General features: G+C 39.6%; 1 protein-coding gene across 5 annotated transcripts in view; it reads left to right on the forward strand.

Moving 5' to 3' along the window:
• Positions 1–25,963, forward strand: part of SLC38A1 (solute carrier family 38 member 1) — a 65,485-nt gene that overhangs the window by 6,238 nt on the left and 33,284 nt on the right. For 2 of the 5 annotated variants that reach the window (XM_008064338.2, XM_021715690.1), the window contains exons 2-5: positions 11,556–11,670; positions 14,515–14,734; positions 23,701–23,776; positions 24,054–24,169. In XM_008064338.2, coding sequence (XP_008062529.1) covers positions 14,613–14,734; positions 23,701–23,776; positions 24,054–24,169 — 314 coding nt within the window. In that variant the 5' untranslated portion in view covers positions 11,556–11,670; positions 14,515–14,612. Of the gene's footprint in view, positions 1–11,555; positions 11,671–12,872; positions 13,063–14,514; positions 14,735–17,661; positions 17,686–23,700; positions 23,777–24,053; positions 24,170–25,963 lie in introns of all 5 variants that reach the window. The other 3 variants (XM_021715689.1, XM_008064334.2, XM_008064339.2) reach the window with 3 other exon arrangements.

Raw genomic sequence — 25,963 nt, forward strand, 5'->3', positions numbered from 1 at the left:
CACTCCAGTCTGGGGGACAGAGTGAGACTCCAACTCAAAAAAAAAAAAAAAGAAAGAAACTCTGTTTCAAGTAGTATACTAATGTATGTTCGCCAGTAACTAGCTGAGTACCCTTGGGCAACTCATTTCACATTCTTTGCCTCATTTTCTCATCCGTACAATGCTAATAGCAGTACTGGAACTGGCTACCTTACAAGGTTGTGAAGATGCAATGGGAACAGAGCTGAGATAGTCCTCGAACAAGTTAAAAAAAAACTATTCAAGATGATAGTCATCTACTGTTAAGTACACTGCTCATCCACAGGGTTAGGGGATGGTTTTAGATTAGTGATTCTCAGAGCTGTTTCACATTAGGCTCACCTGGAGTCTTGTAAAAGCTGTCAATGTCCAAACTCTATCACTAGACATTCAGATTTAGTTAGTTAGTCTGTGATGGAGCCCAGATATAGGGACTTAAAACAAAACAACAACGGCAACAAAAAGGGATAATTTCGATATGCAGGAGTTTAGATTTTTTTTTTTTTTAGTTGGAGTTTCACTCTGTCACCCACACTGGAGTGGCATGCTCCCGGCCACCGCAGCCTCCACCTGCTGGGCTCTGGTGATCCTTCCACCTCAGTCTTCCAAGTTGCCGGAACTATAGGTGCGCGCAACCATGTCCGGCTAATTTTTGTCTTGCCAAATTGCCTGGGTGAGTCTTGAACCCACAGGCTCTGGCAATCCACTCGCCTCGGCCTCCCAAAGTGCTGGGATTACAGGTTGAGTCACTGAGCCCGGCCAGGGGTTTAGATTTAAAGCAAACAAAACAAAATCAGAAATTAAATGAGGACCTTCTTGCAATTGTTTGATAAAGCCTTAGTTATGTGAAATTGAGCTTGACTGACTCTTCCCCTTGATTTTACTAAACCAACCCGTGGTTGACATCATGGAGCTACAGCCTCAGGTTACAATTTATAACCTGAATTTTCCCAGGCATAGAAGCCTGTCCATGATACAGCCAGAACCACATGAAGATTTAATGTGTGGATCTCAGTTTCCATCTCTTAGGAGTGATGAAGATTGGAAAAGAGACAATGGAAAGGAAAAGTAAAGAGACAGGCTGTGGCCTGAGGTGTAGAAGGAAGAGGCTCTGAGAGGAACACAGACAGGGCAGAGCACCAAGGAAAAAAGTGTTTGATTTATTGAACTGGTTTTGTTTAAGTAGTGAACCAGTGGCTCTAGGCTAAATGAAGCCCGTGGGCATATTTTACACTTTCTTTTAAAATTGTTTGCCGTTAGCTGCCAAATCTTGCCAAAATTCTGTAAATATCAGAATTTTACTTAAAATCTTGATTTCTGGCATATCACAGGAAAAAAAATCAAAAGATCTGGCTCCTGCTAGTTGGAGGGAAATAGATAGAACCTGTGCTCTCCAGTTCCTGTGCCCAGTCTCTTTGCTCATTTATCTTGCCTACCTGGGCACTGGCTTCTTTGTTTTTGACCTTTAGTCTAAATCTGTGGATCTTAACGCTGGCTGAGCATTAGAGTTCCCTGGAGAACATTTAAAATACCCATGCTTGGATCCTATCCTAGACCAATGATGTCAGAAGCCAGCGCGCGTGTGCGCGCGTGTGTATGTGTGTGTGTATGTGTCGCCCCCTTATCACTATAATTTTTTTTAAAGCTATCCAGGTGATCTTCTATGTCCCATCAGAACTGAGGACTACTGCTCTACAAAGTCAACTATTCAAGAGATTTGCCAACAAGTTCATCTTATTATCTTTGAAAGTGATTCATTAAGAAATAGTGGACTGGGCTTGGTAGCTCTGCCTGTAATCCCAGCACTTTGGGAGGTCGAGGCAGTGGATTGCCTAAGCCTGCGGGTTCAAGACCTGCCCGGGCAACTTGGAGGGACCTTGTCTCTACACTTGGAAGGCTGAGGCAAAAGGATCGTGGAACCCAGCAGGTCGACGCTGGGGTGGCTATGAGCCTGGGTGATGGAGTGAGACTCCAACTCCAAAAAAAAACCCAAAAAAAGAGAAAAAGAAATATTTTATGGGATTGATAATTCAGAGAACTTTAGAAGTGTGAGAGATCTTTGAGAGTGGCAGTTAATCCAAACTTCATATTTTAAGGCTAAGGCAAGGAGACAGAATTGTTCTAGGACTATAATCACCATTTGACATCAAATTAGAAGGTGTCTCTTATTACATTTTCTCTCTTCAAATAAAGGTATAGTTTTAAGGTTTCTTTTTAGAAATGATCCTCTTGACCAGGCTCGGTGGCTCAGCCTGTAATCCCAGCACTTTGGGAGGCCGAGGTGAGTGAATTGTCTGAGCCTGTGGGTTCGAGTCCCGCCTGGGCAACTTGGCAAGACCTCATCTCTACAATAAATAAAAAATTAGCCGGGCGTGGTAGCTCGCACCTGTAGTTTCAGCTACTTGGAAGGCTGAGGCGGAAGGATCGCCGGAGCCCAGCAGGTCGAGGCTGCGGTGGCCGGGAGCGGCCACTGCACTCCAGTCTGGGCGACAGAGTGAGACTCCAACTCAAAAAAAAAAAAGAAGAAAAAGAAATGATCCTCTTTACATGCACCAGTTTATGATGTTTGTTTGCTTTTGAGTCGGAGTGTCACTGTCACCCAGGCTGGAGTGCAGTGGCACGCTCCCAGCCACTGCAGCCTCGACCTGCTGGGCTCAGGCAATCCTTCTGCCTCAGCCTTCCAAGTAGCCAGAACTACAGGTGCATACTACCACACCTGGCTAATTTTTGATTTATTGTAGAGACGAGGTCTCACAGAGTTGCCTGGGCTGGTCTCGAACCCGTGGACTCAGGCAATCCGCTTGCCTCGGCCTCCCAAAGTGCTGGGATTACAGGCTGAACCACCGAGCCTGGCCAGTTTATGATGTTTAAAACTCTTATTATTCCTTTTTTCCTTGGATATTTTGTTAGTTTATTGTCATAACTAAGTTCTAAAAAAAACCCTGTATCTATTGTTTTTAGTTCAATAGCACTCCTTGATTAGAATGATCATTAGAACAAAAACATATGCATGCAAAGGAAAGGAATTTTCTCAGAGGCTGAAATATTCAACAAGCTGTTCTCAACTCCATACATTTTTAGTAATTATTTAAATCCATTAATTTTCAATGGGCGAGAAAGATTTTTTATTTTGTTAGTGTTCACACTACTCGAAGATATTCGCTGTTATAATTAAATTAAACGTCAAATGTTTTGGGCTGTTTTTTAAAAAAAATAATATAGGCCAGGCTTGGTGGCTCAGCCTGTAATCCCAGCACTTTGGGAGGCCCGGCGAGTGGATTGCTTGAGCCCACGGTTTCGAGACCAGCCCAGGCAACTTGTGAGACCTCGTCTCTACAATAAAATAGAATAAATTAGCTAGGTGTGGTAGCGTGTGCCTGTGGTTCTGCGACTTGGAAGGCTGAGGTGGAAGGATCACTGGAGCCCAGCAGGTTGACGCTGGTGTGGCCATGAGTGTGCCTCTGCACTCCAGCCTGGGTGACAGAGTGAGACCCTCAACTAAAAAATAAATAAAAAATAAAAATATAAAAAATATAATATACAATCTATCCTCCTATATTTAGGTTACAAGTTGACTTCATTCAGTTCTGAAGTTTATTGGTATTTTCTGTCTTAAAGAAGCCAGAGTAGTTTCAAAACTTCTGAATATAGATAGTTTTAAGTTCCAGACATCATAGGCTGGGCACATTGATTACAGACATTTGAAAGATCATATGTGATTGGGGCTCAGTGGCTCAGCCTGTAATCCCAGCACTTTGAGAGACTGAGGGGAGTGGATTGCCTGAGCCCACGGTTTCAAGACCAGCCCAGGTACCTTGGCGAGACCTTGTCTCCACAATAAAATAAAATTTAAAAAATTAGCCAGGTGTGGTAGCGCATGCTTGTAGTTCTGACTACTTGGAAGGCTGAGGTGGAAGGATCACCTGAACCCAGCAAGTCGACGCTGGAGTAGTCATTAGTGTGCCACTGCACTCTAGCCTAGATGACAGAGTGAGACTCCAACTCAAAGAAAAAAAAAAAAGAATCACATGGAAACCTGAGCAGAAGAGGAATTTTGGGGCACTAAGAGCAGATGTTGGGACACTGGAAACAAGACAGGATGCAATGGGCAATCCGTCCAAGGAAGTTAGCATCTCATCACCACGACACAGAATTGATCTGAATTCATCCCCTGGTGAGCTTCCTTTAACCCAGGACTTCTTGCCCTCAGCACCACCGACATCTGGGGCCAGATAACTCTTTGTCGTGGATGGCTGTCCGGTGGTGGGTGTGTGATGTTTAGCTGAATGAATCCCTATCCTTTCTCTACTAGATACCTGCAGCACCCCCACCCCACTCCACCCCACCACTTGTGATAGCCAAAAATGTCCCCAGATATTGCCAAATACCTCCTGGAGGAAGGGCGGTGGACAAAATTATTCCTAGTTGAGAATCACTTCTTTAATACAACTGTTCCCCCGGACTTGTAGAAGTCATGTCAAGAATTCTTAAACATTTCAGGCATAGTGGCCCAGATAGTAATGATAAATACTTTCTGTCATAGAACTTTACAGTTTAGTTGTATGTTCACATAAATCCCATATGCCCGATCAGATGTAAAGGAAATTAAGTGGCAGATTTCGTGAAAACTATAGGGTAGGGTTACATACGTTTCCTCATGTTCTCATTTTTGTTTTATCTCCCAGGGGAAATTGCATTTGTGATATTTGCTGAATATATTGTCTGAAGACATGTGATCATAACTTTTTAGAAATTTTTATTTATTTTTACTTTTTTGAGACGAGGTCTCGCTCTGTTGCCCAGGCTGGAGTACAGTGGCATGATCATAGTTCACTGCAGCCTGGAATGCCTGGGCTCAAGTGATTCTTCTGCCTCAGCTTCCTGAGTAATTGGGACAATAGGTACATGCCACCATGCCTGGTTAATTTTTAAAAAGTATTTTTGTAGATATAGGGCTTCATTATGTTGACCAGGCTTGTCTCACATTCCTGGCCTCAAGCAATCCTCTCGTCTCAGCCTCCCAAAATACTGGGATTATAGGCATGAGCCACCACATCCAGCCCAGTTTTCTTTTTAAATTTAGTCGTCCTCATTACTAAGTGAACTAGGGACCATTGAGTTCTATGGTCACTCACCCTAAGGAGTTGAAATTGTAAATAAAAAGATTGCCAGAATGTAAGTGCCAATGAGTAATCTATACAAAAGTGCTGCAAGAATTCATCACAGGTATATAATCAAGTATGTATTAGACATTGGAGAAAGGCATTACAGAGGAGCTTGGCTTGAATTTTTTTTTTTTTGTGAGCCAGAGTTTCACTCTGTCACCCAGACTGGAGTGCAGTGGCATGATCAAGATGAGCATAGATCGCAGCAGCTTTGACCTCCTGGGCTCAGATGATCCTTCCATCTCAGTATCCAGAGTAGCTAGGACTACAGGGGTGCACCACCACATGCGGCTAATTTTTAAAACATTTTTGTAGAGGCGGGGTTTTGCTATATTGCCCAGGCTAGTTTCGCTCTCCTAGGCTCAAGCAATCCGCTCATCTTGGCCTCCCAAAGTTCTGGGATTACAGATGTGAGCCACCGCATCTGGCCTGGCTTGAATTTATTTTAAAAAGGAAGCAAGCTGGGCTTTGAAAGAAATATCATACTTAGGCTGACACAGGCTTGATGGGAAGATGGAGAGAATATGTTCAGGCACAGGGGAATGGTGGGGACAAAGCAGAAAACTGCCTATGAGGAGACTCGCTGCAGGAATGGAAGGTTCTGAAGGAATGCAGTGGGAGAGAAAATTAAAGAGATAGCTATAAGCCATCTGGGCTTTGACTTCAAGTTTCCAGAGCTTAGACCTCATCTTGTAGACATAAGGAAAAGTGATAACTGGCAAGGCAGAAAGAGGAGGACTCTTCAGGACATATGTTTTAAGGAAGAATTTGCTCTGTAGATGCGAGCAGATCAGAAGCAGTGTATGGCATCAAGGAGCGTGACTGTGGCAAAGTTCAGGTTGTGGGACTGGAATGAGAGGAACAGAAGGGACATCATGAAGGAATGTTGGCAGGACATGGTGACCGATTAGATAGGGGCTTGTATTAGAGATACCCAAGCTTCAAGTCTGGGTGATGAGGAGAATGCATATGCACTCAAACAGAAATAGCAAAGCTGGCATGTGAGGTCAGGCAATGTGTTTAGATCCAGGCACGTGGAGTTTGAGGTAATGGCACGCATCCTCATAGAGCGGTCCGGCAGGCGGCCAGAGTCTGCAAAGAATTTATGGAAATTTTTCTGAGCAGTAAGGAACCTGAGAGCTCATCTCTCCCTCCTGCCCTCTCGTTTTACAGATGAAGAAACATGGAACATGTTAAGTGGCATGATCATTATCCAGTAGTTTTATGAGGGAGATCCTATTCCATAATGCAAAGGAATTCTGGTTTTGTAAAATGAAAAGGACTGGGAGGAAAGATCGGAAAGATGCCCTTGGGGGTGAAACCTGACACTGCAGGCTTGGAGCCCTTAAAAGGAAAGAATTTGGAGTGTGTGGAGAAGGAAGAGTGGAGGCCAAAGACCTCCTTTGACACAGACGGTAGGAGGAGGAAGGGAGTTGGCAAAGAAGGCCAAGAAGCAGCTCTTGGGAGGATGCCGTCGGTCAGGAGAGGCCAGAAAACAGGAACGATAATCACAGTGGCTTACAAGACCCAGGCCAGCCACTGTTCCTAATGCTGCACGTCAATCAAATCATGGACTCTTTTTGACCGTATGAGATGGCTATTGCCTTAAATTCATTTTACAGATGAGGAAACTGAGGCAAAGCGAAGTTAACCTACTTGCCCGGAGCCACACAGCTCCCAAGGAACAGAGCCAGAATTTGCCAGTTAAGAATGATTTCGGGGGAGTGCTGGAGATAGGAGCAGGTAGCTTAGACACTGTTGGCAGTAAAGGTGGGGCGGGGGATGTAGTTCAAGGATCTAGACAAAGTTATGTTACTGACAAGAAGCTGTGAGAGTGATGGACGTCGGGAAGTCAGGGAAGCCAGAGAGAGAAGGGAGAGATACAGGGGCCTTGTGGAGGAGCGAAGATTTGGAGCACCGGTTAAGTCATCCATCTTGGAAAAAAAGAGAGAAAAAATACTTATTTTTCTAAGATTGCTAACTAACTCCCAGCCTTTTCACAACCAAAGGCCATTTTTATTATTCCCTGCTTTCCAAAGAGGACCCCAAGTCTTCAAAGATTTTGATGATCTGGTTGGGCACAGTGGCTCACACCTGTAATCAATCTCAGCACTTTAGGAGGTCGAAGTGGGAGGATTGCTTGAGTCCAGGAGCTCAAGACCAGTCTGAGAAACATAGTGAGTTCTTGTCTCCACACAAATTAAAAAAAAATTAGTTAATTAATTTTAAAAAACATTTTGATGATCAACTTTAAGCTTTTATTTTAATTAAAGGATAAATTATATGCAGTGCAATGTTCCGATCTTAAGTATATTGTTCAATGAGTTTTGACTATCAACTGTAATATATTAATTCATTTCCCATATGTATTACTCAATGACATATAAAACTGCCAATCAGAATTTAAGATTATCACATCAAGTTAATGCAGTCTAGCTAAAAGTGAGGATGCCTGACAATTTAGTTAATCTATTTAGCTTGCTGGAGGCCTTTTGAAATATAGACCCATATTAGTTTATAGATCCATATCATTATCATCTAAGAGCTCTGAGAAGCCAAGAACCCCACTGGGTAAACAGGCTCAGTCAGTTATGAGAATTGACCTGAAAGAATAGGACCATTGTTGGCTAACTTTTTCTTTTTTTATTAGATAATTTTTTTTTTTTGTTTTGAGTTGGAGCCTCACTCTGTCGCCCAGGCTGGAGTACAGTGGCACACTCACAGCCACCCCAGCGTCGACCTGCTGGGCCCTGGCAATCCTTCCGCCTCAGCCTTCCAAGTAACTAGAGCTACAGGCGCACTCTACCACGCCTGGCTAATATTTTTACTTATTTTTTTATCGTAGAGATGAGGTCTCACCAAGTTGCCCTGGCTGGTCTCGAACCCTCAGGCTCAGGCAATCCACTTGCTTCAGCCTCCCAAAGTGCTGGGATTACAGGCTGAGCCGCTGAGCCTGGCCTATTATATAATTTTTAGGTGAACAAGATGATGTTTTGATATACATAGTGAAATGGCTACTACAGTCAAACAAATTAACATATTTATCATCTCACATGATTACCTTCCTTTTTTGTGGCAAGAGCATCTGAAATCTACCCTTTTAGCAAGAATCCTGAATACAATACAATAATACAAGTTGAGCATCCCTAATCCAAAAATCTAAAATCCAAAATGCTTTTTTTGGGGTGCTGACATAGTGCCACAAGAGGAGAATTCTGCACCTGATCTCTTGTGACAGGTCACAGTCAAAATGCAGTGAAAGCTTTGTTTCACCAGCCTGAAACATAGCAAGACCCCGTTGCTGCAAAACTCCTGTAGTCCCAGCTACTCAGGACGCTGAGATGGAAGGATTACCCAAGTCCAGGAGGTCACAGCTGTTGTGAGCCGTGATCCTTGTGATCATGCCACTGCATTCCAACCTGGGTGACAGTGAGACTCTGACTCAACACCCCCCCAAAAAAACTTTGTTTTATGTTCAAAAGTATTAAAAAGTATTGTATAAAATTATCTTCAGGCTATGTGTATAAGGTGCATATAAACATAAATGAATTTCTTGTTTAGACTTGGATCCCAACCCCAAGATATTTCATTATGTTTATGAAAATATTCCAAAATCTGAAATAACATTTATGGACCCAGGCATTTCAGATAAGAGATACTTAACCTGTGTTAACTACTGTCCTCATGTTGTCCATTAGCTCTCTATACCTGTTCATCTTATATATCTACAACTTTATTTCTCCTGACCCATATCTCCCCATTTTTGCCCCCCCCTCCACCGGTAACCATGTTTTTATTCTCAATGTCTGTGTATTCAATTTTTTTTTTTGTTTTTGGTTTCCACATGTAAGTAAAATAATGCAGTCTTTTTCTTTTATGACTCTGTGTTATTTTACTTACCACAGTGTCCTCTACATTATGGAAAATGTTTCATCCACATTATGGAAAATGGCGGGACCTCTTCTTTTTTTAAGGTTGAATAACATTTCATTATATATAGTGGGTATATACACTATATCTATTTATAGATCTGTTTCTTTATCCATTTGTTGATGGGTACTTCAGTTGCTTCCATATCTTGGCTGTTGTGAATAATGTGAATAAATCATGGGAGTGCAGATTTCTTTATGCAGTGGTGATTTTATTTCCTTTGAGTATATATCTAGAGGAGGGATTGTTGAGTCATATGGTAATTCTATTTTTAATTTTTTTAGGAATTTCCATACTGTTTCCCACAGTGGTTGCACTAATTCATCCTCTTACCATGTACAACTCTTGTTATCTCTTGACTATTGATAATAGCCATCCTAATAGGTGTGAGATGATCATTCACTGTGGTTTTGATTTGCATTTCATGATTGATTTGATGATTAGTAATGTTGAGCGCCTTTTCATATACCTGTGTGGCCATTTTTATGTCTTCTTTGGAGAAATGACTACTAACACGTTCTCAAAACCACTGATCTAGTGATCATAATTGATTCTCAGGAGTCAAGCTTGGCGAGTTGTGATTGTTTTATTTCTTCATAATAAAAATGATTCATAATAAGTTTTAAAATTAAGTGTAGGGGATTGAATATATATTGCTGTTATTTTTTAGATTTGATGGTGATGTGGTATTATTGTTTAAGAAGGAGTTCTTTCCTTTTAGAGATATATGCTAAAATATAAATCTGAAATCTGCAAAATAATTCCAGGTGATAGTGGGAGTGAGGGATTGCAACAAGACAGGCTTAATTGATAATTGTTGAAGTTAGTACATGCAAGTTCATGATATAATACGGTTCTGTCTACTTTTATATATGTTTAAAATTTCCATAATATAATAACGTTTAAAGGAAGGAATAAATAAAGTTAAGCATATCAGTCAAGCTTTAGTTGCATTTAACAGAGAAATTTCTATTTATGTTAAGCTAAAGGGATTTAATACAGAGAATTAAGTGCCCATAACTTTGTTAAAATTACTGGCAGAGCAGGCTCTAGGTTGAGCCTCTGGGAAAATTTAGCATAACAACACCATTCAATTGGCCTGCTAAAGTTAACTGCTATTTGGTCTCCATCAGGAAGTCAGGAAACCAGGAAGCCATTATCTCAACTGCATGCTCCCAGAACACATCATTTGAGCCACTTCTGAGGCTCAGGAATCATAACCAAAACTGTTGGCTTCAGGTCTACCTGCTGCAGCTGCACCTGCTAGAAATGTACCAGCAAAATGGATGCCTTGCTCTGTCCCCACCGCACTCTGATTGGGCGAATCTAAATCATATCTAGAGTCCTAGCTGCAAGGGACTTTGGGAAATGTAGTCTTCAACTTTCTATCCTGTGCAGAACTGGACTAGAAAGAGATGGAAAAGAAATACTGAATGGACAAATCCACCATAAAGTATTAGCAGTTATTATATCAGTACTGTTCCCATACAAGTAATACTTTCCTTATCTCCCAATCTAATATTACCTTTTTTTAGACACAGTTCAAGTTCTATCTCTTCATAAAACCTTAACTGATTTCTCTAGACCTCATTTTTTCCTCTTCTTTTCTACCTTTCTTCTCTCTTTTCTTCCTTCCTTCATGCATATATGTATATATGTAATCTTTCTGGAACTTATTCTTTGTTCTGCCATGTAGTTTGGACTCTATCAGGCAAATGTTTTATGGTACGCTGTCATTTTATATGCCTCTTGCTTAAATAGCCTTTAAGTGACTTAAGGTTAGACAAGTTCATTTGTTTATCCTCTCTTTTGATACATAGCATCATGCAGAGGAGAGAGCAAGTTTATGTATTTCACATTTGGTACTATTAATAAAATGTACCAATAAGTATACCAAGACAATGCTTGCCTTAAGTACCTCTCAAGATTGTGGTAAAAATCAGAAATGTTCTGTACTGAGTAAATTGTAATTTGTACCTATTATAAATGTTAAGAGATAGTAATTATGGTTGGGTTAAAATCAAGAACTTTACACAATGACCCCTACCTTTTAACTAATTGTTTAGGCTGATGATCTCTTCTATTTTTCAGTGAACTCTAATTCTTTGTTTCTTGAACTCAACCTGTACTTTCTGCTTCTGTGTGATTGACCATGTTTCCTTCCACCCAGAATCTGAGCTCAGGCCCCATCTACACCCACCAATTTTCTCTCCACCAAGCTGTCTGAATGGATATCAGTAAAGGGTTGGATGTCAATTTCTGGCACAAACAGTGAACCAAGCATCATCAGTGATGGTGCAGACCTGTGTTTGGTGACATAACTCAGGATAGGAAATAACTTGTTAAATGAAAAAAATATTTAAAAAACTCAATGTTTGGCATGATTTCCATTTTTGTAAATGTGTATATATTTTTATTTTTGCTCATTCTTTCATGTAACAGATATCTATTGAGTGTCTACTGTGTGCCAGGCTCTATATCTATGTGTATAGAAAAACCCTGAAAAACCGTACAGCAGTATATATACAGTGATCATCTCTACTTGCTGAGATAACAGGTGATTTTTTTCTTTTTGCTTATTTTATGCATTTGCAAAATTCTATTTTTTCACTTTTCTACATTTATTTATTAATAAGGGACTTAAAAAGGAAAACCACTTATGTTCACCAAAATGCTTACAAATAAATACTTCATGAAGAAAAGTAGGTTAAAAACAATCTAAAAACTTCAATAGTAAATTTAAAAAGAGAGAAGGGGGGAGCTAGAGACAGAGAAAGATAAAGAAAAAGATAAAGGAAAAAAGGAAGTAAAGAAGGAGGCAGGAAAAATCTTTTAACAATGCCCATTTTGGGATGGTGGAATTTCTTTTACAATGTCTGTTCTAAAGATTCTGCAGCCGGGCTTGGTGGCTCAGCTTGTAATCACGCGCCTTTGGGGGCTGAGGTGAGTGGATTGCCTGTGCCCGAGGGTTCGAGACCCGCCTGGGCAGCAAGACATCATCTCTACAATAAATCAAAAAAATCAGCCGGGTGTGGTAGCACATGCCTGTAATTCTGGCTACTTGGAAGGCTGAGGGGGAAGGATCGCTGGAGCCCAGCAAGTCGAGGCTGCGGTGGCCGGAAGCGGCCACTGCACTCCAGTCTGGGCGACAGAGTGAGACTCCAACTCAAAAAAAAAAAAAAAAAGATTCTACAGTGAGTGAGTGTTAGTTTTAGAATCAGGAAAACATTTTTTTTCAAGGTTCAGTCTAAATGTGACTTTTCTATGAAGCTGCCTGAGATCCCTGAATTTAACATTTTTCAAACTTTTTGAATCCCTGCACCACTTAGCACCCAAAATATACTTAATACATTGAATGGATCATATTTTCCAAGTGCAGCCTCAACCTTGGTGATAGGTGTCGCTGATTTTCTTAATTTTTCCCTTCATTTTTCATTTTGATTTTCAAGAACAAGTTAGGTTTCAGACAGGTTATTTTATAATAATAATAATAATTTATTCTATGCGATTAATTTGTACTGGCCTTTACCTGACACCAACCTAATTTTCATGGCCAGGACTTAAACTATTTTTTCTTTAATTTTGCTTTCTTATCCAGTTCTTGAAAACTAGTTTTACACACACACACACACACACACGCATGCACACACACACATTTTTAATATAAAAGTTTAAATTTAAGCAGTAGACTCCAGATCTATTATTAGTCATCCTTTCTCACCTCAGAAAGTTTTTGTCTGGTATCCTATTTCCTTCTAGTCTGTAGAGAGAAAAAGAGTCCTTAACCCAGATTGGGAACACCATCCACTGAATTAACTTTCTATCAGACCCGTAATGTCCCATCAGTAACCTCTGAAACAATCATACAAGAGGAAGTCAGTGTCGCAAGACTGCTGGAAATTACCCAGTCTCACCTATTTGAACAACTTTCATCAAAGGGGACCAAGAGGTGAGAGTGAGGTTCAGCCATTAATGTATTTCAGCTTTTGCAAAGTAAAGGCAGATTGTAAATCATTGTTACTGCATGAAGGCACTCAAAACAATCAGAGATGGGCCAGTCTCTAGCACCTCCACTGTGGCTAGAAGAATCGAGACATGGGTCTCAAATCGCCCTGTTTTGGCTCTCATCTTTCCAGGAGAGGATGGATGATTCCTGGAAACTGAGATATTTGAAAATATTTATACTGTGACACCTAACAAAATCCTGGAACCAGGGTTTTATTCTAAGATAGGAGACTGTGAATGAAAAGGAATAATGTGTGGCCTGTCTGTGGACAGAGAAGAGATTACTTTAAAAAGTATCATTCTAGGGTACTTTCTGTGGGTCTTCAAAATCATATAAATTGGTAACATTTCTTAGAATACTACTAGGATGCTTACTTAAATGGGCACATTGGTGTTTGATTTATAACTAGGTTACTATCATCTTATGGAATTCAGGATCAAGCAAAACATCAAACATTGCCCAAGGGGATTTGCCAATGGACGTATAAACAAAAAGCCAACTCATGGATGCTCTATATTATTCCCTGGTCACCATCACCTCACAGGGTTATCTCAGTGAGGTTCCCATGCATATGTAGGCCTTGCTTTTGAAGTTGCCTTTGCCTCAGTGGCCATCTGCTTTTTGATTTGTGTTGCTGTGCTCCCAAAACTCCTTCCCTCCCTTATATTCTATTGGCGACCCCTCAGAAATTTAAAGCACAGTCTTCCATTTGGGAGAAAATGTGAACTCTGGAAGTTTTTCATTGCTGATGAGGAAATATAGTAGCAGGTGGATTAAACTAAATTCCCTGAGTATGAGTTTTTAATTCCCTAATTCCCTGACATGGAGTGATTTCATTGAAGAGATTGATTTAATCTCTTGCAGTTGATGGATAAACTATTCGTAAAATTTCAAAACACAAATTTGTTCTTTGCTGGGTGACCACCATGTTGGGTACTTGATCCCCTGCGATGCCATTTATTGAGGATTTGCATTTTTATTAAGCTGGGATTGCTAAATCAAAGGTGCTTTTGTGTCTGTGCCATCTGTATCCAGCTATACGTGCACCCCGTGATCTGACATAGTCAAATAACTGAATCACTTTCATTTTAAACACACTACTTCATAAAAGGGTGTCTATATTGCCTGCAGCTAACATGGTGTATTCCTATAACCCTGAGAATTAAGATTATAGGACATGACTCACTTTATAGTTAAAAATGGAGGGAAATGTCTAAAAGGCATAAAATTCAGAGGTAAGCCTCTATACCTTGATGTACAAAGATTGCTTTAATGCATCCAGTTGCAAAATGTAAAAGTTCTATTATCAGTAAATTAGCTTTGTGTTTACTTTTGATAGTTTATTCAGTAGTGTTTTTCATATGTTTAATTATTTTTTATTTTGCTATATTTTAGGGGTGTCAAGCTTCTATTTTTGCTGCTACCTACTTCCAAATATACTCAAAACAAGAGAAATTTGGACCGATTTTTTTAACTGCAGATACTTTATAATCATGATGCATTTTAAAAGTGGACTTGAATTAACGGAGTTGCAAAACATGACAGTGCCTGAGGATGATAACATTAGCAATGACTCCAATGATTTCACCGAAGTAGAAAATGGCCAAATAAATAGGTGAGTATTTTTCCACTAACACTTTCTATCCAATGAAAGAAAGAGCTCTAAAAAATTATTCTGGTTTTTCGTTATTCCCTTGAATTATTCATTACTAAAGTTATGTTTCATGTGAAGATGCAATTTGAATTTCTTATGTGACATCTGTTGGGCATATCTGCAAGAGCAGATGAAGCAAATAGGAAAGTAATTTATTCATCTTTTCAAATCTTTCAGTTGAGTCTAATAAAAATGTATAAATACATTGGACCCCAACCAGGCTCTGTGTTATGAATTAGACAGACTATTGGAGTTTCACTGCAACCCACATCCAAATGTGTACTACAGTCATCTGTACACATTTTCATCAAGAAATGGCCAAAGTTGAATTTGCAAGTGATCCTGTGTTAAAACTATAAGCATGACATCATTATGAGCATCACTTGTAGTGTGGATTTTAAATAATAATAGCAGTTGAGCCCAAGTGGCTCTAGGCACTCTAGTAGAGAGTACATGAGAGAGAAAGAAAAGGAAAGATAGCATTAATGAAAGGAGAAGCAAAGGAGAGGAGGCAGAGCGAGGGTGGGAAGAGCACTGGCCTTGGGTGTTCTCGTCCACTGACTGTGACCTCAGGCAAGTCCTTCCAACTCTTGGGTCTGTGTTTCTTAAGTTACAGGAGTAGAACCAAATATCCTTTTGTTTTTGTTTTTGTTTTTTTGGGTTTTTTTGAGTTGGGAGTCTCACTCTGTTGCCCAGACTGGAGTGCAGTGGCCGCTCCCGGCCACCGCAGCCTCAACCCACTGGGCTCCGGGATCCTTCCGCCTCAGCCTTCCATGTAGCTGGAATTACAGGTGCATGCTACCACACCCGGCTAATTTTTTGATTTATTGTAGAGATGAGGTCTTACCAAGTTGCCCAGGCGGGTCTTGAACCCGCGGGCTCAGGCAATCAACTCACCTCAGCCTCCCAAAGCACAGGATTACAGGCTGAGCCATCGAACCCGGCATCTTTTTTTTTTTTTTTAATAATCTGAGGCATTGATTTTAGAGCCAGTATAGATCCTTAGGAAGAAGCCCTCCAGCTTGGGAGTTAGTGGCACAGTCTCCTAAAAGACTGGGAGGAGAGAATGACGTATACAGGGCTGTTAGAGCACCAACCATGTTAACTCTTTGGGAAAGTCAAAAGGAAATCGGTGTGGGTAAGAACATGGGGTGTCAACTAAGCAGGCATCTGTGTAGAAATCATTTCTGATAGTTCACTCTACATTTTGACAGAGTGTTTAATTGAAAGCTCAGCATAGGAGTTAGCTACCACCGTTCACATATGCTCAGAAGTTTCCACCTCGTCTTTCCTTTTTTTCCTCCCCTAAATGTTCTTAGAGGTTAAGCCCCCAGCCCAGTGACTTTTCCTCATCATCATTCAAGTATTGTTTACTGTGTTTTGTAATAATGTATTAACTACATATGTTTATATCTTTATAATCACCATGCCAAGCAGGTATTCTTCTGCAAATGAGAAAAATATAAAAATTCAGTTTGCAGATAAGGAAGCTGAGGCTCAAAGAAATAAGATAACTTGCCCAATGGTACACATGTCTTTTTTTTTTAACATTTTTAAAAGAATTTTATTCCATTAATACTTATGAGAAAGGAAATATAATTAGCCCAAATTACAGATGAAAAAACAGGCTCACAGAATTAGTAATTTGGCTAAAATATCTGATTAAAACGTGGTAAGATCAAGGATACTAATCTAGACCCTGTAATTCCAGGGTCTTAAAGCAACCCCTATGCTTGATGGTTAGGATACTAACCAGAAGAAAAGTTCAGGATCCAAATGATTGGATTTGTCATACGTCTTTTTAAAACCCACATGTTTCTACTCTATCTTCCTGCCTCTGATTATAATGCTTGGGCATTGGTTGAAAAGCTAGTCTTTAATAGTTCTGTTAAATGCTACCAGTGCCATTTTACACACTGTAGTCTTGGAGTGTTATGTACTCACTGCTGACCACCACTGAACAGTGGAAGGGCGTCTCACCATTTCACAGGTAGGACATTTTAGTTCCATAACAAAGCTTCATTTTTTAAGCAACCTGAACCTCGAGGATGTTAAAGTGAGAGCCATTTTTAATATGCAGTTTAGAATCTAAACTTGACTTGAAAAAGTATCACTTACTGGCCGGGCTTGGTGGCTCGGCCTGTAATCCCAGCACTTTGGGAGGCCGAGGTGAGTGAATCGTCTGAGCCCACTGGTTCGAAACCAGCCCAGGCAACTTGGCAAGACCTCATCTCTACGATAAATAAAAAAAATTAGCTGGACATGGTAGCACGTGCCTATAGTTCTGGCTACTTGGAAGGCTGAGGCAGAAGGATCTCCGGAGCCCAGTAGGTTGATGCTGGGGTGACCATGAGTATGCCACTGCACTTCAGCCTGGGCGACAGAGTGAGACTCCAACTCAAAAAAAATAAAAAAGTCTCACTTAAAATTTTCAGGTTTTGAGGTGATTACCACTTGTGGTAGATGGAATAACACCCATTTTCACCCTGAACTTGGACACCTTGCCCAGATGAGCTCACTTCCCTGTAGACTTCGATGAGGGCATTGAACTGGTATAGAAGGAGGGCTGCTGGGCGTTTTCCACTTGTTTTGCAGAATTTCTTCCACTATTGCTAATGCATTTTGATGAGTTTCTTTCTTTATCTCCCCACCTTCACTGACTCAGTTCATGAATCTTGTTTCATTTCTAGCTCTAGGACAATCAAATTAAAAACAACATGTTAGTCTCATACAGCATGAAGTTAATAAAGGTCAATGAAAATTTTAAAAGATCCCTGCCAATTTTATTTAAACTCCCTGTTGCGTGATCTGGCTTACCATATTGTCGTATTTTAGTAGACCGTGATTTTTACAAAAGTTACAGCTAAATACCCCTTCCTCTTTTGCAGCTTTCGCACATTTGTGGGAGGAAGGTAGGTCCAATCATATGGATCTAAGAAAACCACTCCTTCTCAATCAGTGAATTTCTGGGTAACTGTGGCTCTTTTTAGGAAGCTAGAGAAAATGTTGAAAGCAAATATTAATCTTGAATTATCTGGCATCTAACTGATAGCTCTACCTGGAAACTACCCACTAGATACAAAAAAAAAATTTTTTTTTTAATGTTTAGTTAAAAATAGAGTAGAGCTATTTGGGCATTCAAACACCTGCCCTTATTCCAGTTTAGTTGTTTTATTTCCTGCCCTATTTTTTGAGTTGTAGTCATAGAAACCTATACCTGGAATGGCAAAACCTTTTAAAATGTCCATGAGACCAGTGCTGTAGACTTTTTAATGTGCCTATGAGACACTTGGAAATCTTGTTAAAATGCAGATTCTGTTTCTACTCTGGGTCTGGTGTGGTGCCTGGGATGGAGCCTGAGATTCTGTTTTCTAGCGAACTCCCAAGTGATGTCTCCTTACTGCTGGTCCGTGGATCACACTTTGATCAGCAAGTTCTAGATTCTTCCTATAGATATAAACTTCCTGAGAGAAGGGACCATCTCAATCATCTTTTCATCCCTTTACCTATCATAATGTCTGCTATAGGGTGAACATTACAAATTATTTGTTGGATAAGAGAGAGAGACAGTAATTAAGTTCATGGCTTTGGATTTAGACTTATATTGAATCTTGGCTCTGTCAAAGATCTGATGTGATCTTGTTCTCTGAGCCTCAATCCCATCCCTCTGAGACAGGGATATTAATAATATCTTACTTTATGAGATTATTTGGAAATATTTAATAGAATACTTAAAACTCAGGCTCTGCACTCAGCCTGCTTAGGTTCAAACTCTGCCACAACCGTTTAGTTATTAGTAATGTAACTTTGGTCAAGTTATTTAATTTCTCTAAAATGGAGCTAAAAATAATACCACCCACATGTAATTACTGTGAAAACAGATGAGAAAATCCATGTAAACTACTTGGCAGAGTGTCTGGCAATAGTAAGCCTCTTAGTATGAGAAAAGTCTGTATCAATAAAAATGCAACCCTCTTAGTGTGGCAAGTACTTTTTCTTCACCCCAAGGAGCAACAATAGTGTTTTAGGTTTTCGATGGTTGCTGATTATTGCTACCTTAAATCTAGTGAAATCTTTGTAGACTATCTTAGGTGTATCCAAATATTCTCATATTTTAATATTTATCTACTCTTGTTTTCATTTCTATATAGTTATTGTTGTTATGACCCAGGTATTATTTAATAAAATTTTAGGGTCTTTCATTAAGAGTTGTTCTTCAAAGAATTTGAGGCAACTCTTGTCACTACACCCTGATTTAGCCCTTTTTGGGCGTCTCTTTATACATTTTTAGAGTTCATGGACTAAATTTTTATCACTTGAGAGGACACTTGAAAAGTTATCCTTTCTTTTCTTCTAATATATTTTCCATGTATTAGGGGAAAAAATTCTGTAACTTCTTCCTATATTTATTCTTGTCAGAAAATTCTTTTATTGCTTTAATTGTTCCTGTTATAATTAAAGTCTCTTTTTTCCCTATTTTCAGTGGAATCTGTTCATCAAATAAGGCTTTCCTCACCTTAGTCTCCTCTTTAGATGCCTGTTTCTTTCATTCTTTTTATATGTTTTCCAATCTCTTGTTATTTGCTTCTTCTAATTTTCTTCTCCTGTTTTACAGAGTGTTAGCATTTTGGGTAAAAACCCAGAAAAGGTCATTTAAGTTGAACAAATCATCTCTTTTGTGTTAGGAATCTTAAATGAAACTCTATAATCTACTAAGAACCTGATGGGTAGAGATTAAAATAGGAAGATTATCTTCTTATTGTACAACCTGCCCTTAATTGGATTGTTATTGCTGTTGATCTGTTTTGGGTTTTAAATAACAGTCTTGTATTGCTTGCTTCTCTTCACACTGTACCTCCATATAATGCCTACATTCTTTTTAAGGCTTTGCTGATGCAGGGTCACCAAATCATCCATTGCAGGGTTTGTTTTGTTTTGTTATGTTGACAGAGCAATTGGCTGCCTAATGGTTGATTAAATTCTGCTTTATGGGTACAGACCCATCCAGTGAAAACTTTTTTAATAATATTTTTACCATCCTGAGACCACATGTTAAAAACACTTCTTACATAGCACATTTTAAGTCAATAAAGAGAAGTTTTAAGTCAGTTTTATTGTCAGAGGTCATCTTTTTAACAAGCAATTGCATTTTTAAAATGGTGAGATAACAGAAACTTGTGATAAGTTGTTTGACCTAGTTATTTGCAGTGGAATTTTCTGTTACAAAAAAGGTTGATTTTTATCTGTTTTTTTTTTAAATTTACAGAAATACAAAGCAAAGATTTAAAGACTAAAGAGAAGAAAAATTGAAACATTGTAAAAAGCATAAAGAGGCTTTATGTACTTTGTTTTTATTGAGCTAAATTTCCCTGCAGCCTAAGCTGCTCCTTAATTTCTAAGTAGAAGATACATGTGCAGTTTATGGAGCGCTCCTCTGAGTCACTAATGTGTGGGCAGGTACATCTTAGAAAGAGCTGAGAGACAGAGAGCACTGTACAACCACTATGGATGCAAGAGAAGTTCAATGACACAGTGTGTGCCCCAGGTGAAGTAGTAGGTAGGTCAGAGTCCCAAAACTCCAAACCAGAGTATAAGAAGACTCATGGAAGATGAGGGTTTTATCCTGGCAGGAAGGGATTGGCAGAGAGGAAAACAGGGGCCTCCTTAGGGGAGGGTGGATTCCGACGGCCTTGTTCTTCAGTCCTTGCTCTCAGAATGCACTGGTCTTGTCTCAGTGTTCACCCCCTTTCAGGAGGAGCAGAGGGAGCTAAAATTGGAACATTGAGGCAAAATCAAATTAAGCAGTACCTGGAATTGCAGGGTGAGGAATGTGTACTTGAAACTGATTCAGTGGAGATTTTTGGGAAAATCTATTAAGTCTTGCTGCAGAAAGTGGACCAAAAGAGACAGATCAGCGAAGAACTCTACAGATAAGTTTTAATGTACTTTTTAATGGTTACTCATTAAGACAGGTCTGTCCATCAGTGTCATTATTCCCATTCTGCAGAAGTTCTGCAGGAAAGAGCTGGCAGTCATGCACAGACATTATTCCTCATCCCTCATGTCACAGTGCCTGCATCCCTTTCTTCTCTGCCCATTAATCCTGTGCCACCAACCCTAGGAAGTGTTGCCAGGCCTGGAATTTAGATGTGCTGTAACAGGCTGTTTATTGGTGTTTTGCTTGACTTGTTTGAAAATGTTCAGGTTTTTTTCTTAATTTAAAAATAATGGAAGTTCTCTTTGGAAAACAAGTCCCTCCATAAGAAAGGCAAGTGGGTGATGTGCTGCAGATTTGGTAGACTTTGGTTGATTATTAGAACTATTCTCAGCCTGGTGTGGTACCTCAACTTCATCTGCACAGCCTGACATTCCTACGCTGGTGTTATCTGGAATGATCTTTCCATGCCTGGAGCATCAGCTCCTGCATGTCAGGAGACCAAAGTTTTTCTTCCATATCCTTTTGATCCCTCACAGTCACTGGCAGGTCCCAGGCAAAGGCAGGGTCCCCAGATTGTACAGCTTATACCAACTAATGGTCTCTGAGTAAGTTTGTAGTCGTGTATTGCCTATTTTGATTTATTCTGGTGAATACAAATTTGGAGAAGTAATGAAAAGAGAACCAGATCCCTTGGATTAAAGACGAAAAAGGTAGAGAAATAAAATCAACATTAATGACACATGTTTCATTTAAAAATATTTTATTGTGAAATACAGCACCATTCAGAAAAATGTTTGAAATATAATTACAATTTAAAGATATGTGTGTCTTTAAAATAGTCCAGTTCAAGTGGTTTTATTTTTATTAATGAAAAATCGACTGTGATGAGTTCTTCCCATGACCAGATAATTGAATTTCCAGACCTAGAAGAGCCAAAAAGCATTCCTAACGTGTCTTACTAATACATGCAGCAGTTTGCCTATGCATAAACTTTTCTTTGACAAAACATATTTTTAAATGGAGAATTTTCAAAAATTAGAAATGTAGGTCATAAAGCTCTAATATTAACCCCAAATACATTTGATCGTTCTTCGAGATTTTTGAATTCTTCTGTATATTTCATACATAGCTTACTTACTCCATTCAGCTGCCTGAATTGTTCCCATCCCAACTCATGTCCCACTTTCCCAATGAAGAGGAATGACTAATATCTATTGCTCTTATGCGGTGCTGGGTGCTGGACTGATGCTGAATATGTCCTCTCATTTAATTATTCAATAACCTAATTAGATAGTGTAGTAGTAATACTCCCATTTCACAGATGGGGAAACTAAAGTAGTATGTCCAGGCCATCCGAGCTAGTGAGGATTTAGTTCTAAATCCAATCCTTCCTTCCTTTTTTTTTTTTTTTTTGAGTTGGAATCTCACTCTGTCGCCCAGACTGGAGTGCAGTGGCCGCTCTGGGCCACCGCAGCCTCTACCTGCTGGGCTCTGGCGATCCTTCTGCCTCAGCCTTCCAAGTAGCTGGAACTACAGGCGTGCGCTACCACGCCCAGCTAATTTTTTTATTTATTGTAGAGATGAGGTCTCGCCAAGTTGCCCAGGCGGGTCTCGAACCCGCGGGCTCAGGCAATCCACTCACCTCAGCCTCCTAAGGCGCGGGATTACAGGCTGAGCCACCGAGCCCGGCGTTCCTTCCATTTTTTAATCAGGGTCTCACTCTGTCACCCAGACTGGAGTGCAGTGGCACACTCACGGCTCACCACAGCCTCAGATTCCAAGACTCAAGTAATCCTCTCTTTTCAGTCAGCCTCCCAAGTAACTGGGATTATAGGCACGTGTCACCATGCCCAGCTAATTTTTAAGTTTTTTTGTAGCAACAAAGTCTCACTGTGTTGCCCAGGCTGGGCTCAAGCAAACTTCCCACCTCCGTCTCCCAAAGTGCTGGAATGCCTGCCTTAAGTCTCATGCTTTATTAAAGCTCTGCATCTGACCCTAACCATCGACCATAGGCCCTGCCTCCCCTCAACATAACTTCCTGATCTGATCTGAACTCCTGCAGCCTACTGCATCCCTTATCACATTCCTCCCATATTTCCTTATCGCCTGTTCCAGTGCTTGCATATAGCAGGTACTGAAGGAATGTTTGATGAGGAAACAGTTTTTTTCTTTTTTTGTGAGGGAGAGGGAGCTCCTACTTAATAACTTCGTACTCCAAGAACATAAGCTTAGAAGGAAATCTGACTCCAGTATTTTAATCGGTATTAAAAATTATCTTGGCCAGGCACCGTGGCTCAAGCCTGTAATCCCAGCACTTTGGGAAACCGAGGTGAAAGGATTGCCTGAGCTCAGGGGTTCGAGACCAGCCTGGGCAACTTGGCAAGACCTCGTCTCTACCATAAATCAAAAAATTAGCCGGGTGTGGTGGCGCACACCTGTGGTTCCAGCTACTTGAAAGACTGAGGCGGAAGGATCACCTGAACCCAGCAGGTCGGGGCTGCAGTGGCTGTGAGTGTGCCACCGCACTCCAGCCTGGGCAACATAGTGAGACTCGGGCTCAAAAAATAAAAATTTAAAATAAATTTTTAAAAATTATCTTATATTGTACATAATGTTTACATTGATTACTAAAACAATTCCAAATGTATAGCATTTTAACTTATGGTTGCCATTGATTACAACTCAAGATGAGCACCTATCATTGGCATTGTTTTGTACTAGGTAGAGTGAAGAATTTAACAATGAATGAGGCAAAGCACTTGCCCTTGGGGCACTTATAGTTTATTTGGTAAAACAAGAATGTAGACAACTAATATAGATTGAGTGGGGAGGAAAGGAGGTGGTGGTTGAATAGGGCTATAAACTCTTAAGGAACCAACCGATAGCTTTCACATATATTTTAGTAATGATGTCAAGTTATGATGTTAGTCATGATGTTAAGCTTCAAATTATTATCTTGAAATTAAATGTATTCTGCCTATCTTTACAGCAAGTTTATTTCTGATCGTGAAAGTAGAAGAAGTCTCACAAACAGCCATTTGGAAAAAAAGAAATGTGATGACTATGTAAGTAACATTATAATAAAAAGTATGCTTATTTTTTAAATCACATCAATTGGGACAGATGTTTTTCATTCATGTAGCATAGTACCCAAAAGCATAACTACTTATGTTCACAAGGATGTTTTTCATGGCTTATGTATTTTCTCCTGAAACTCATTTTTAAAAAAAACCTCTATCATTAAGAAAGGATTTCTTGAATTTTCTTTTCCTGTTGGTTCCTAATAGTGCTTTAAAGGCTTTGGGTTGATGAACTTTCTTAAATGTCTGTTTCTTTGTTCAGATTCCAGGAACAACCTCCTTGGGTATGTCTGTTTTTAACCTAAGCAACGCCATTATGGGCAGTGGGATTTTGGGACTTGCTTTTGCCCTGGCAAACACTGGAATCCTACTTTTTCTGTGAGTATTGACATGTCAGTACTTTCCATTTTAAAACTGAATTTTCTGTATGTTTCCATTATTATACAGAAGAAATAGGAAATACTTCTAAATAGTTTATATTTCTTTTTTAAAAAATTAACTTGGTGAAGTTACCAGTACATACTTACATATTTATTGCTTGAATGTGCCTAATGCCAAAATGTGCCTAATGCTTATGAGAAAGAGGAAGGAGAAAATCTTTTTATTAATCAAAAATACTGAAATAAGCATTTTTAAGGAGGTTTAAACATTTGAAAATAGCTTCTTTTTTTTTTTTTTGGTACCTTTGGACTCCTTACCTGTCACTTAAAATCTCAGTTAAATAGACAAAATATTAAGAGGTATGTATGTAGTCCACCCAATCACCACTTTAGTATTTGGATTGCTGTGTAAAGCATGTACTATCTCCAAAGGTAATTACAAATTTGTTTGCAATGAATATTCAAGAAGCATGGAAATTTTCAGCATTTTAAAGATGAGAAATTAGCATGTATTTTCCCTCTGAGATTCAGTGAAGAAAAAATGGGCAATTTTCTTTTTAAATAAGTTCATCTTAAACTGTTGAGTGGGACTTTCTACAAATGTACAGAGGGCTTATTTTATGTTGGAATAAGATTAAGACAGATCATAGAATTTGTACTAGGAAAATTCTCACCAGCCTGATTCTCCAATCAAATTTACAGACGTGTCAATGGTGAGGCCAGGGGAAAGCCTCATGTCCCAGGATCTTACGGTTTCTTCCCTGGCTTGAAACTCATGCTCTCCATTGGTCTTGTTGCGGTGCCCTTTTGACAGGAGTATCATTTCCTTGGAAGCAGGGATTAAAATGGATGCTAATACTACAAATGGTATTTCTTTCAAAAGAACATTGAAAACTGAGATGATGCAGGAACATTACTACTCATTCCATTAGCAGGAAACAAACACCCATCCATGCTGTGCCATGTTAGGGATTATTATTCTTACTTTCGGGTGTAAATCCACTAATGTGTCCTTCCTGCAGTTAAAAGACTATATAGGACAGTGAATTCAATAAATTTTCTTCCATATTGTCAACGGAATTGGTCAAAATAATTCTATGATTTTTTTTGTTTGTTTCTTTTTCTTTTTGTGAAACTTTGATTCTCTGTGGATACTGCAGACACAGCTTGGTGCTACACTTCTGATTTTCAGTGAATTGACATAAGACACCTGAGTGTTAGTCCCACCTCCTTTTCTAAATAGCTATGTGGTGTTCAGCAAGTTACTTAGCCATCCTGAGCTTCTGTTTTCTCCTTTTTTTTTTTTTTTTTTGAGTCAGAGTCTCACTCTGTCACTCAGGCTGGAGTGCAGTGGCACACTTGTGGCCACCACAGCCTCGACCTGCTGGACTCAGGAGATCCTTCTGCCTCAGTATTCCAAGTAGCTGGAATTACAGGCACATGTCACCAGGCCCAGCTAAGTTTTCTCCTTTTTTAAAACAAGGAAGTTGCACAAGAACAATCTCAGGACCCTGCCAACCTCTAAAACCCTATGGTTCTATGACTACGTTTAGTCATTCCAAAGCTGGAATAATATATTACATTTATTTCTTTGTTTTTAAGTGATTGTGGTAGAACAAGTTACATATGTTTAACATAGTGTAAAGAGTCAATTCTTTGATGAGAAGAACAATTGTTTTAGCTCTTACTTTGTGCCATGTTCTACTCTAGGCATTTTATGCTGAATCCTTATAACTCTGTGAAGAGGTACTATTGTTAGTTCCCTGTTTCACAGATAAGGGAACTGAGGCAT

This window comes from Carlito syrichta, unplaced genomic scaffold (assembly GCF_000164805.1).
Source record: "Carlito syrichta isolate Samal-C Ts95f unplaced genomic scaffold, Tarsius_syrichta-2.0.1 Scaffold307304, whole genome shotgun sequence".
NCBI classification, from domain to species: Eukaryota; Metazoa; Chordata; class Mammalia; order Primates; family Tarsiidae; genus Carlito; species Carlito syrichta.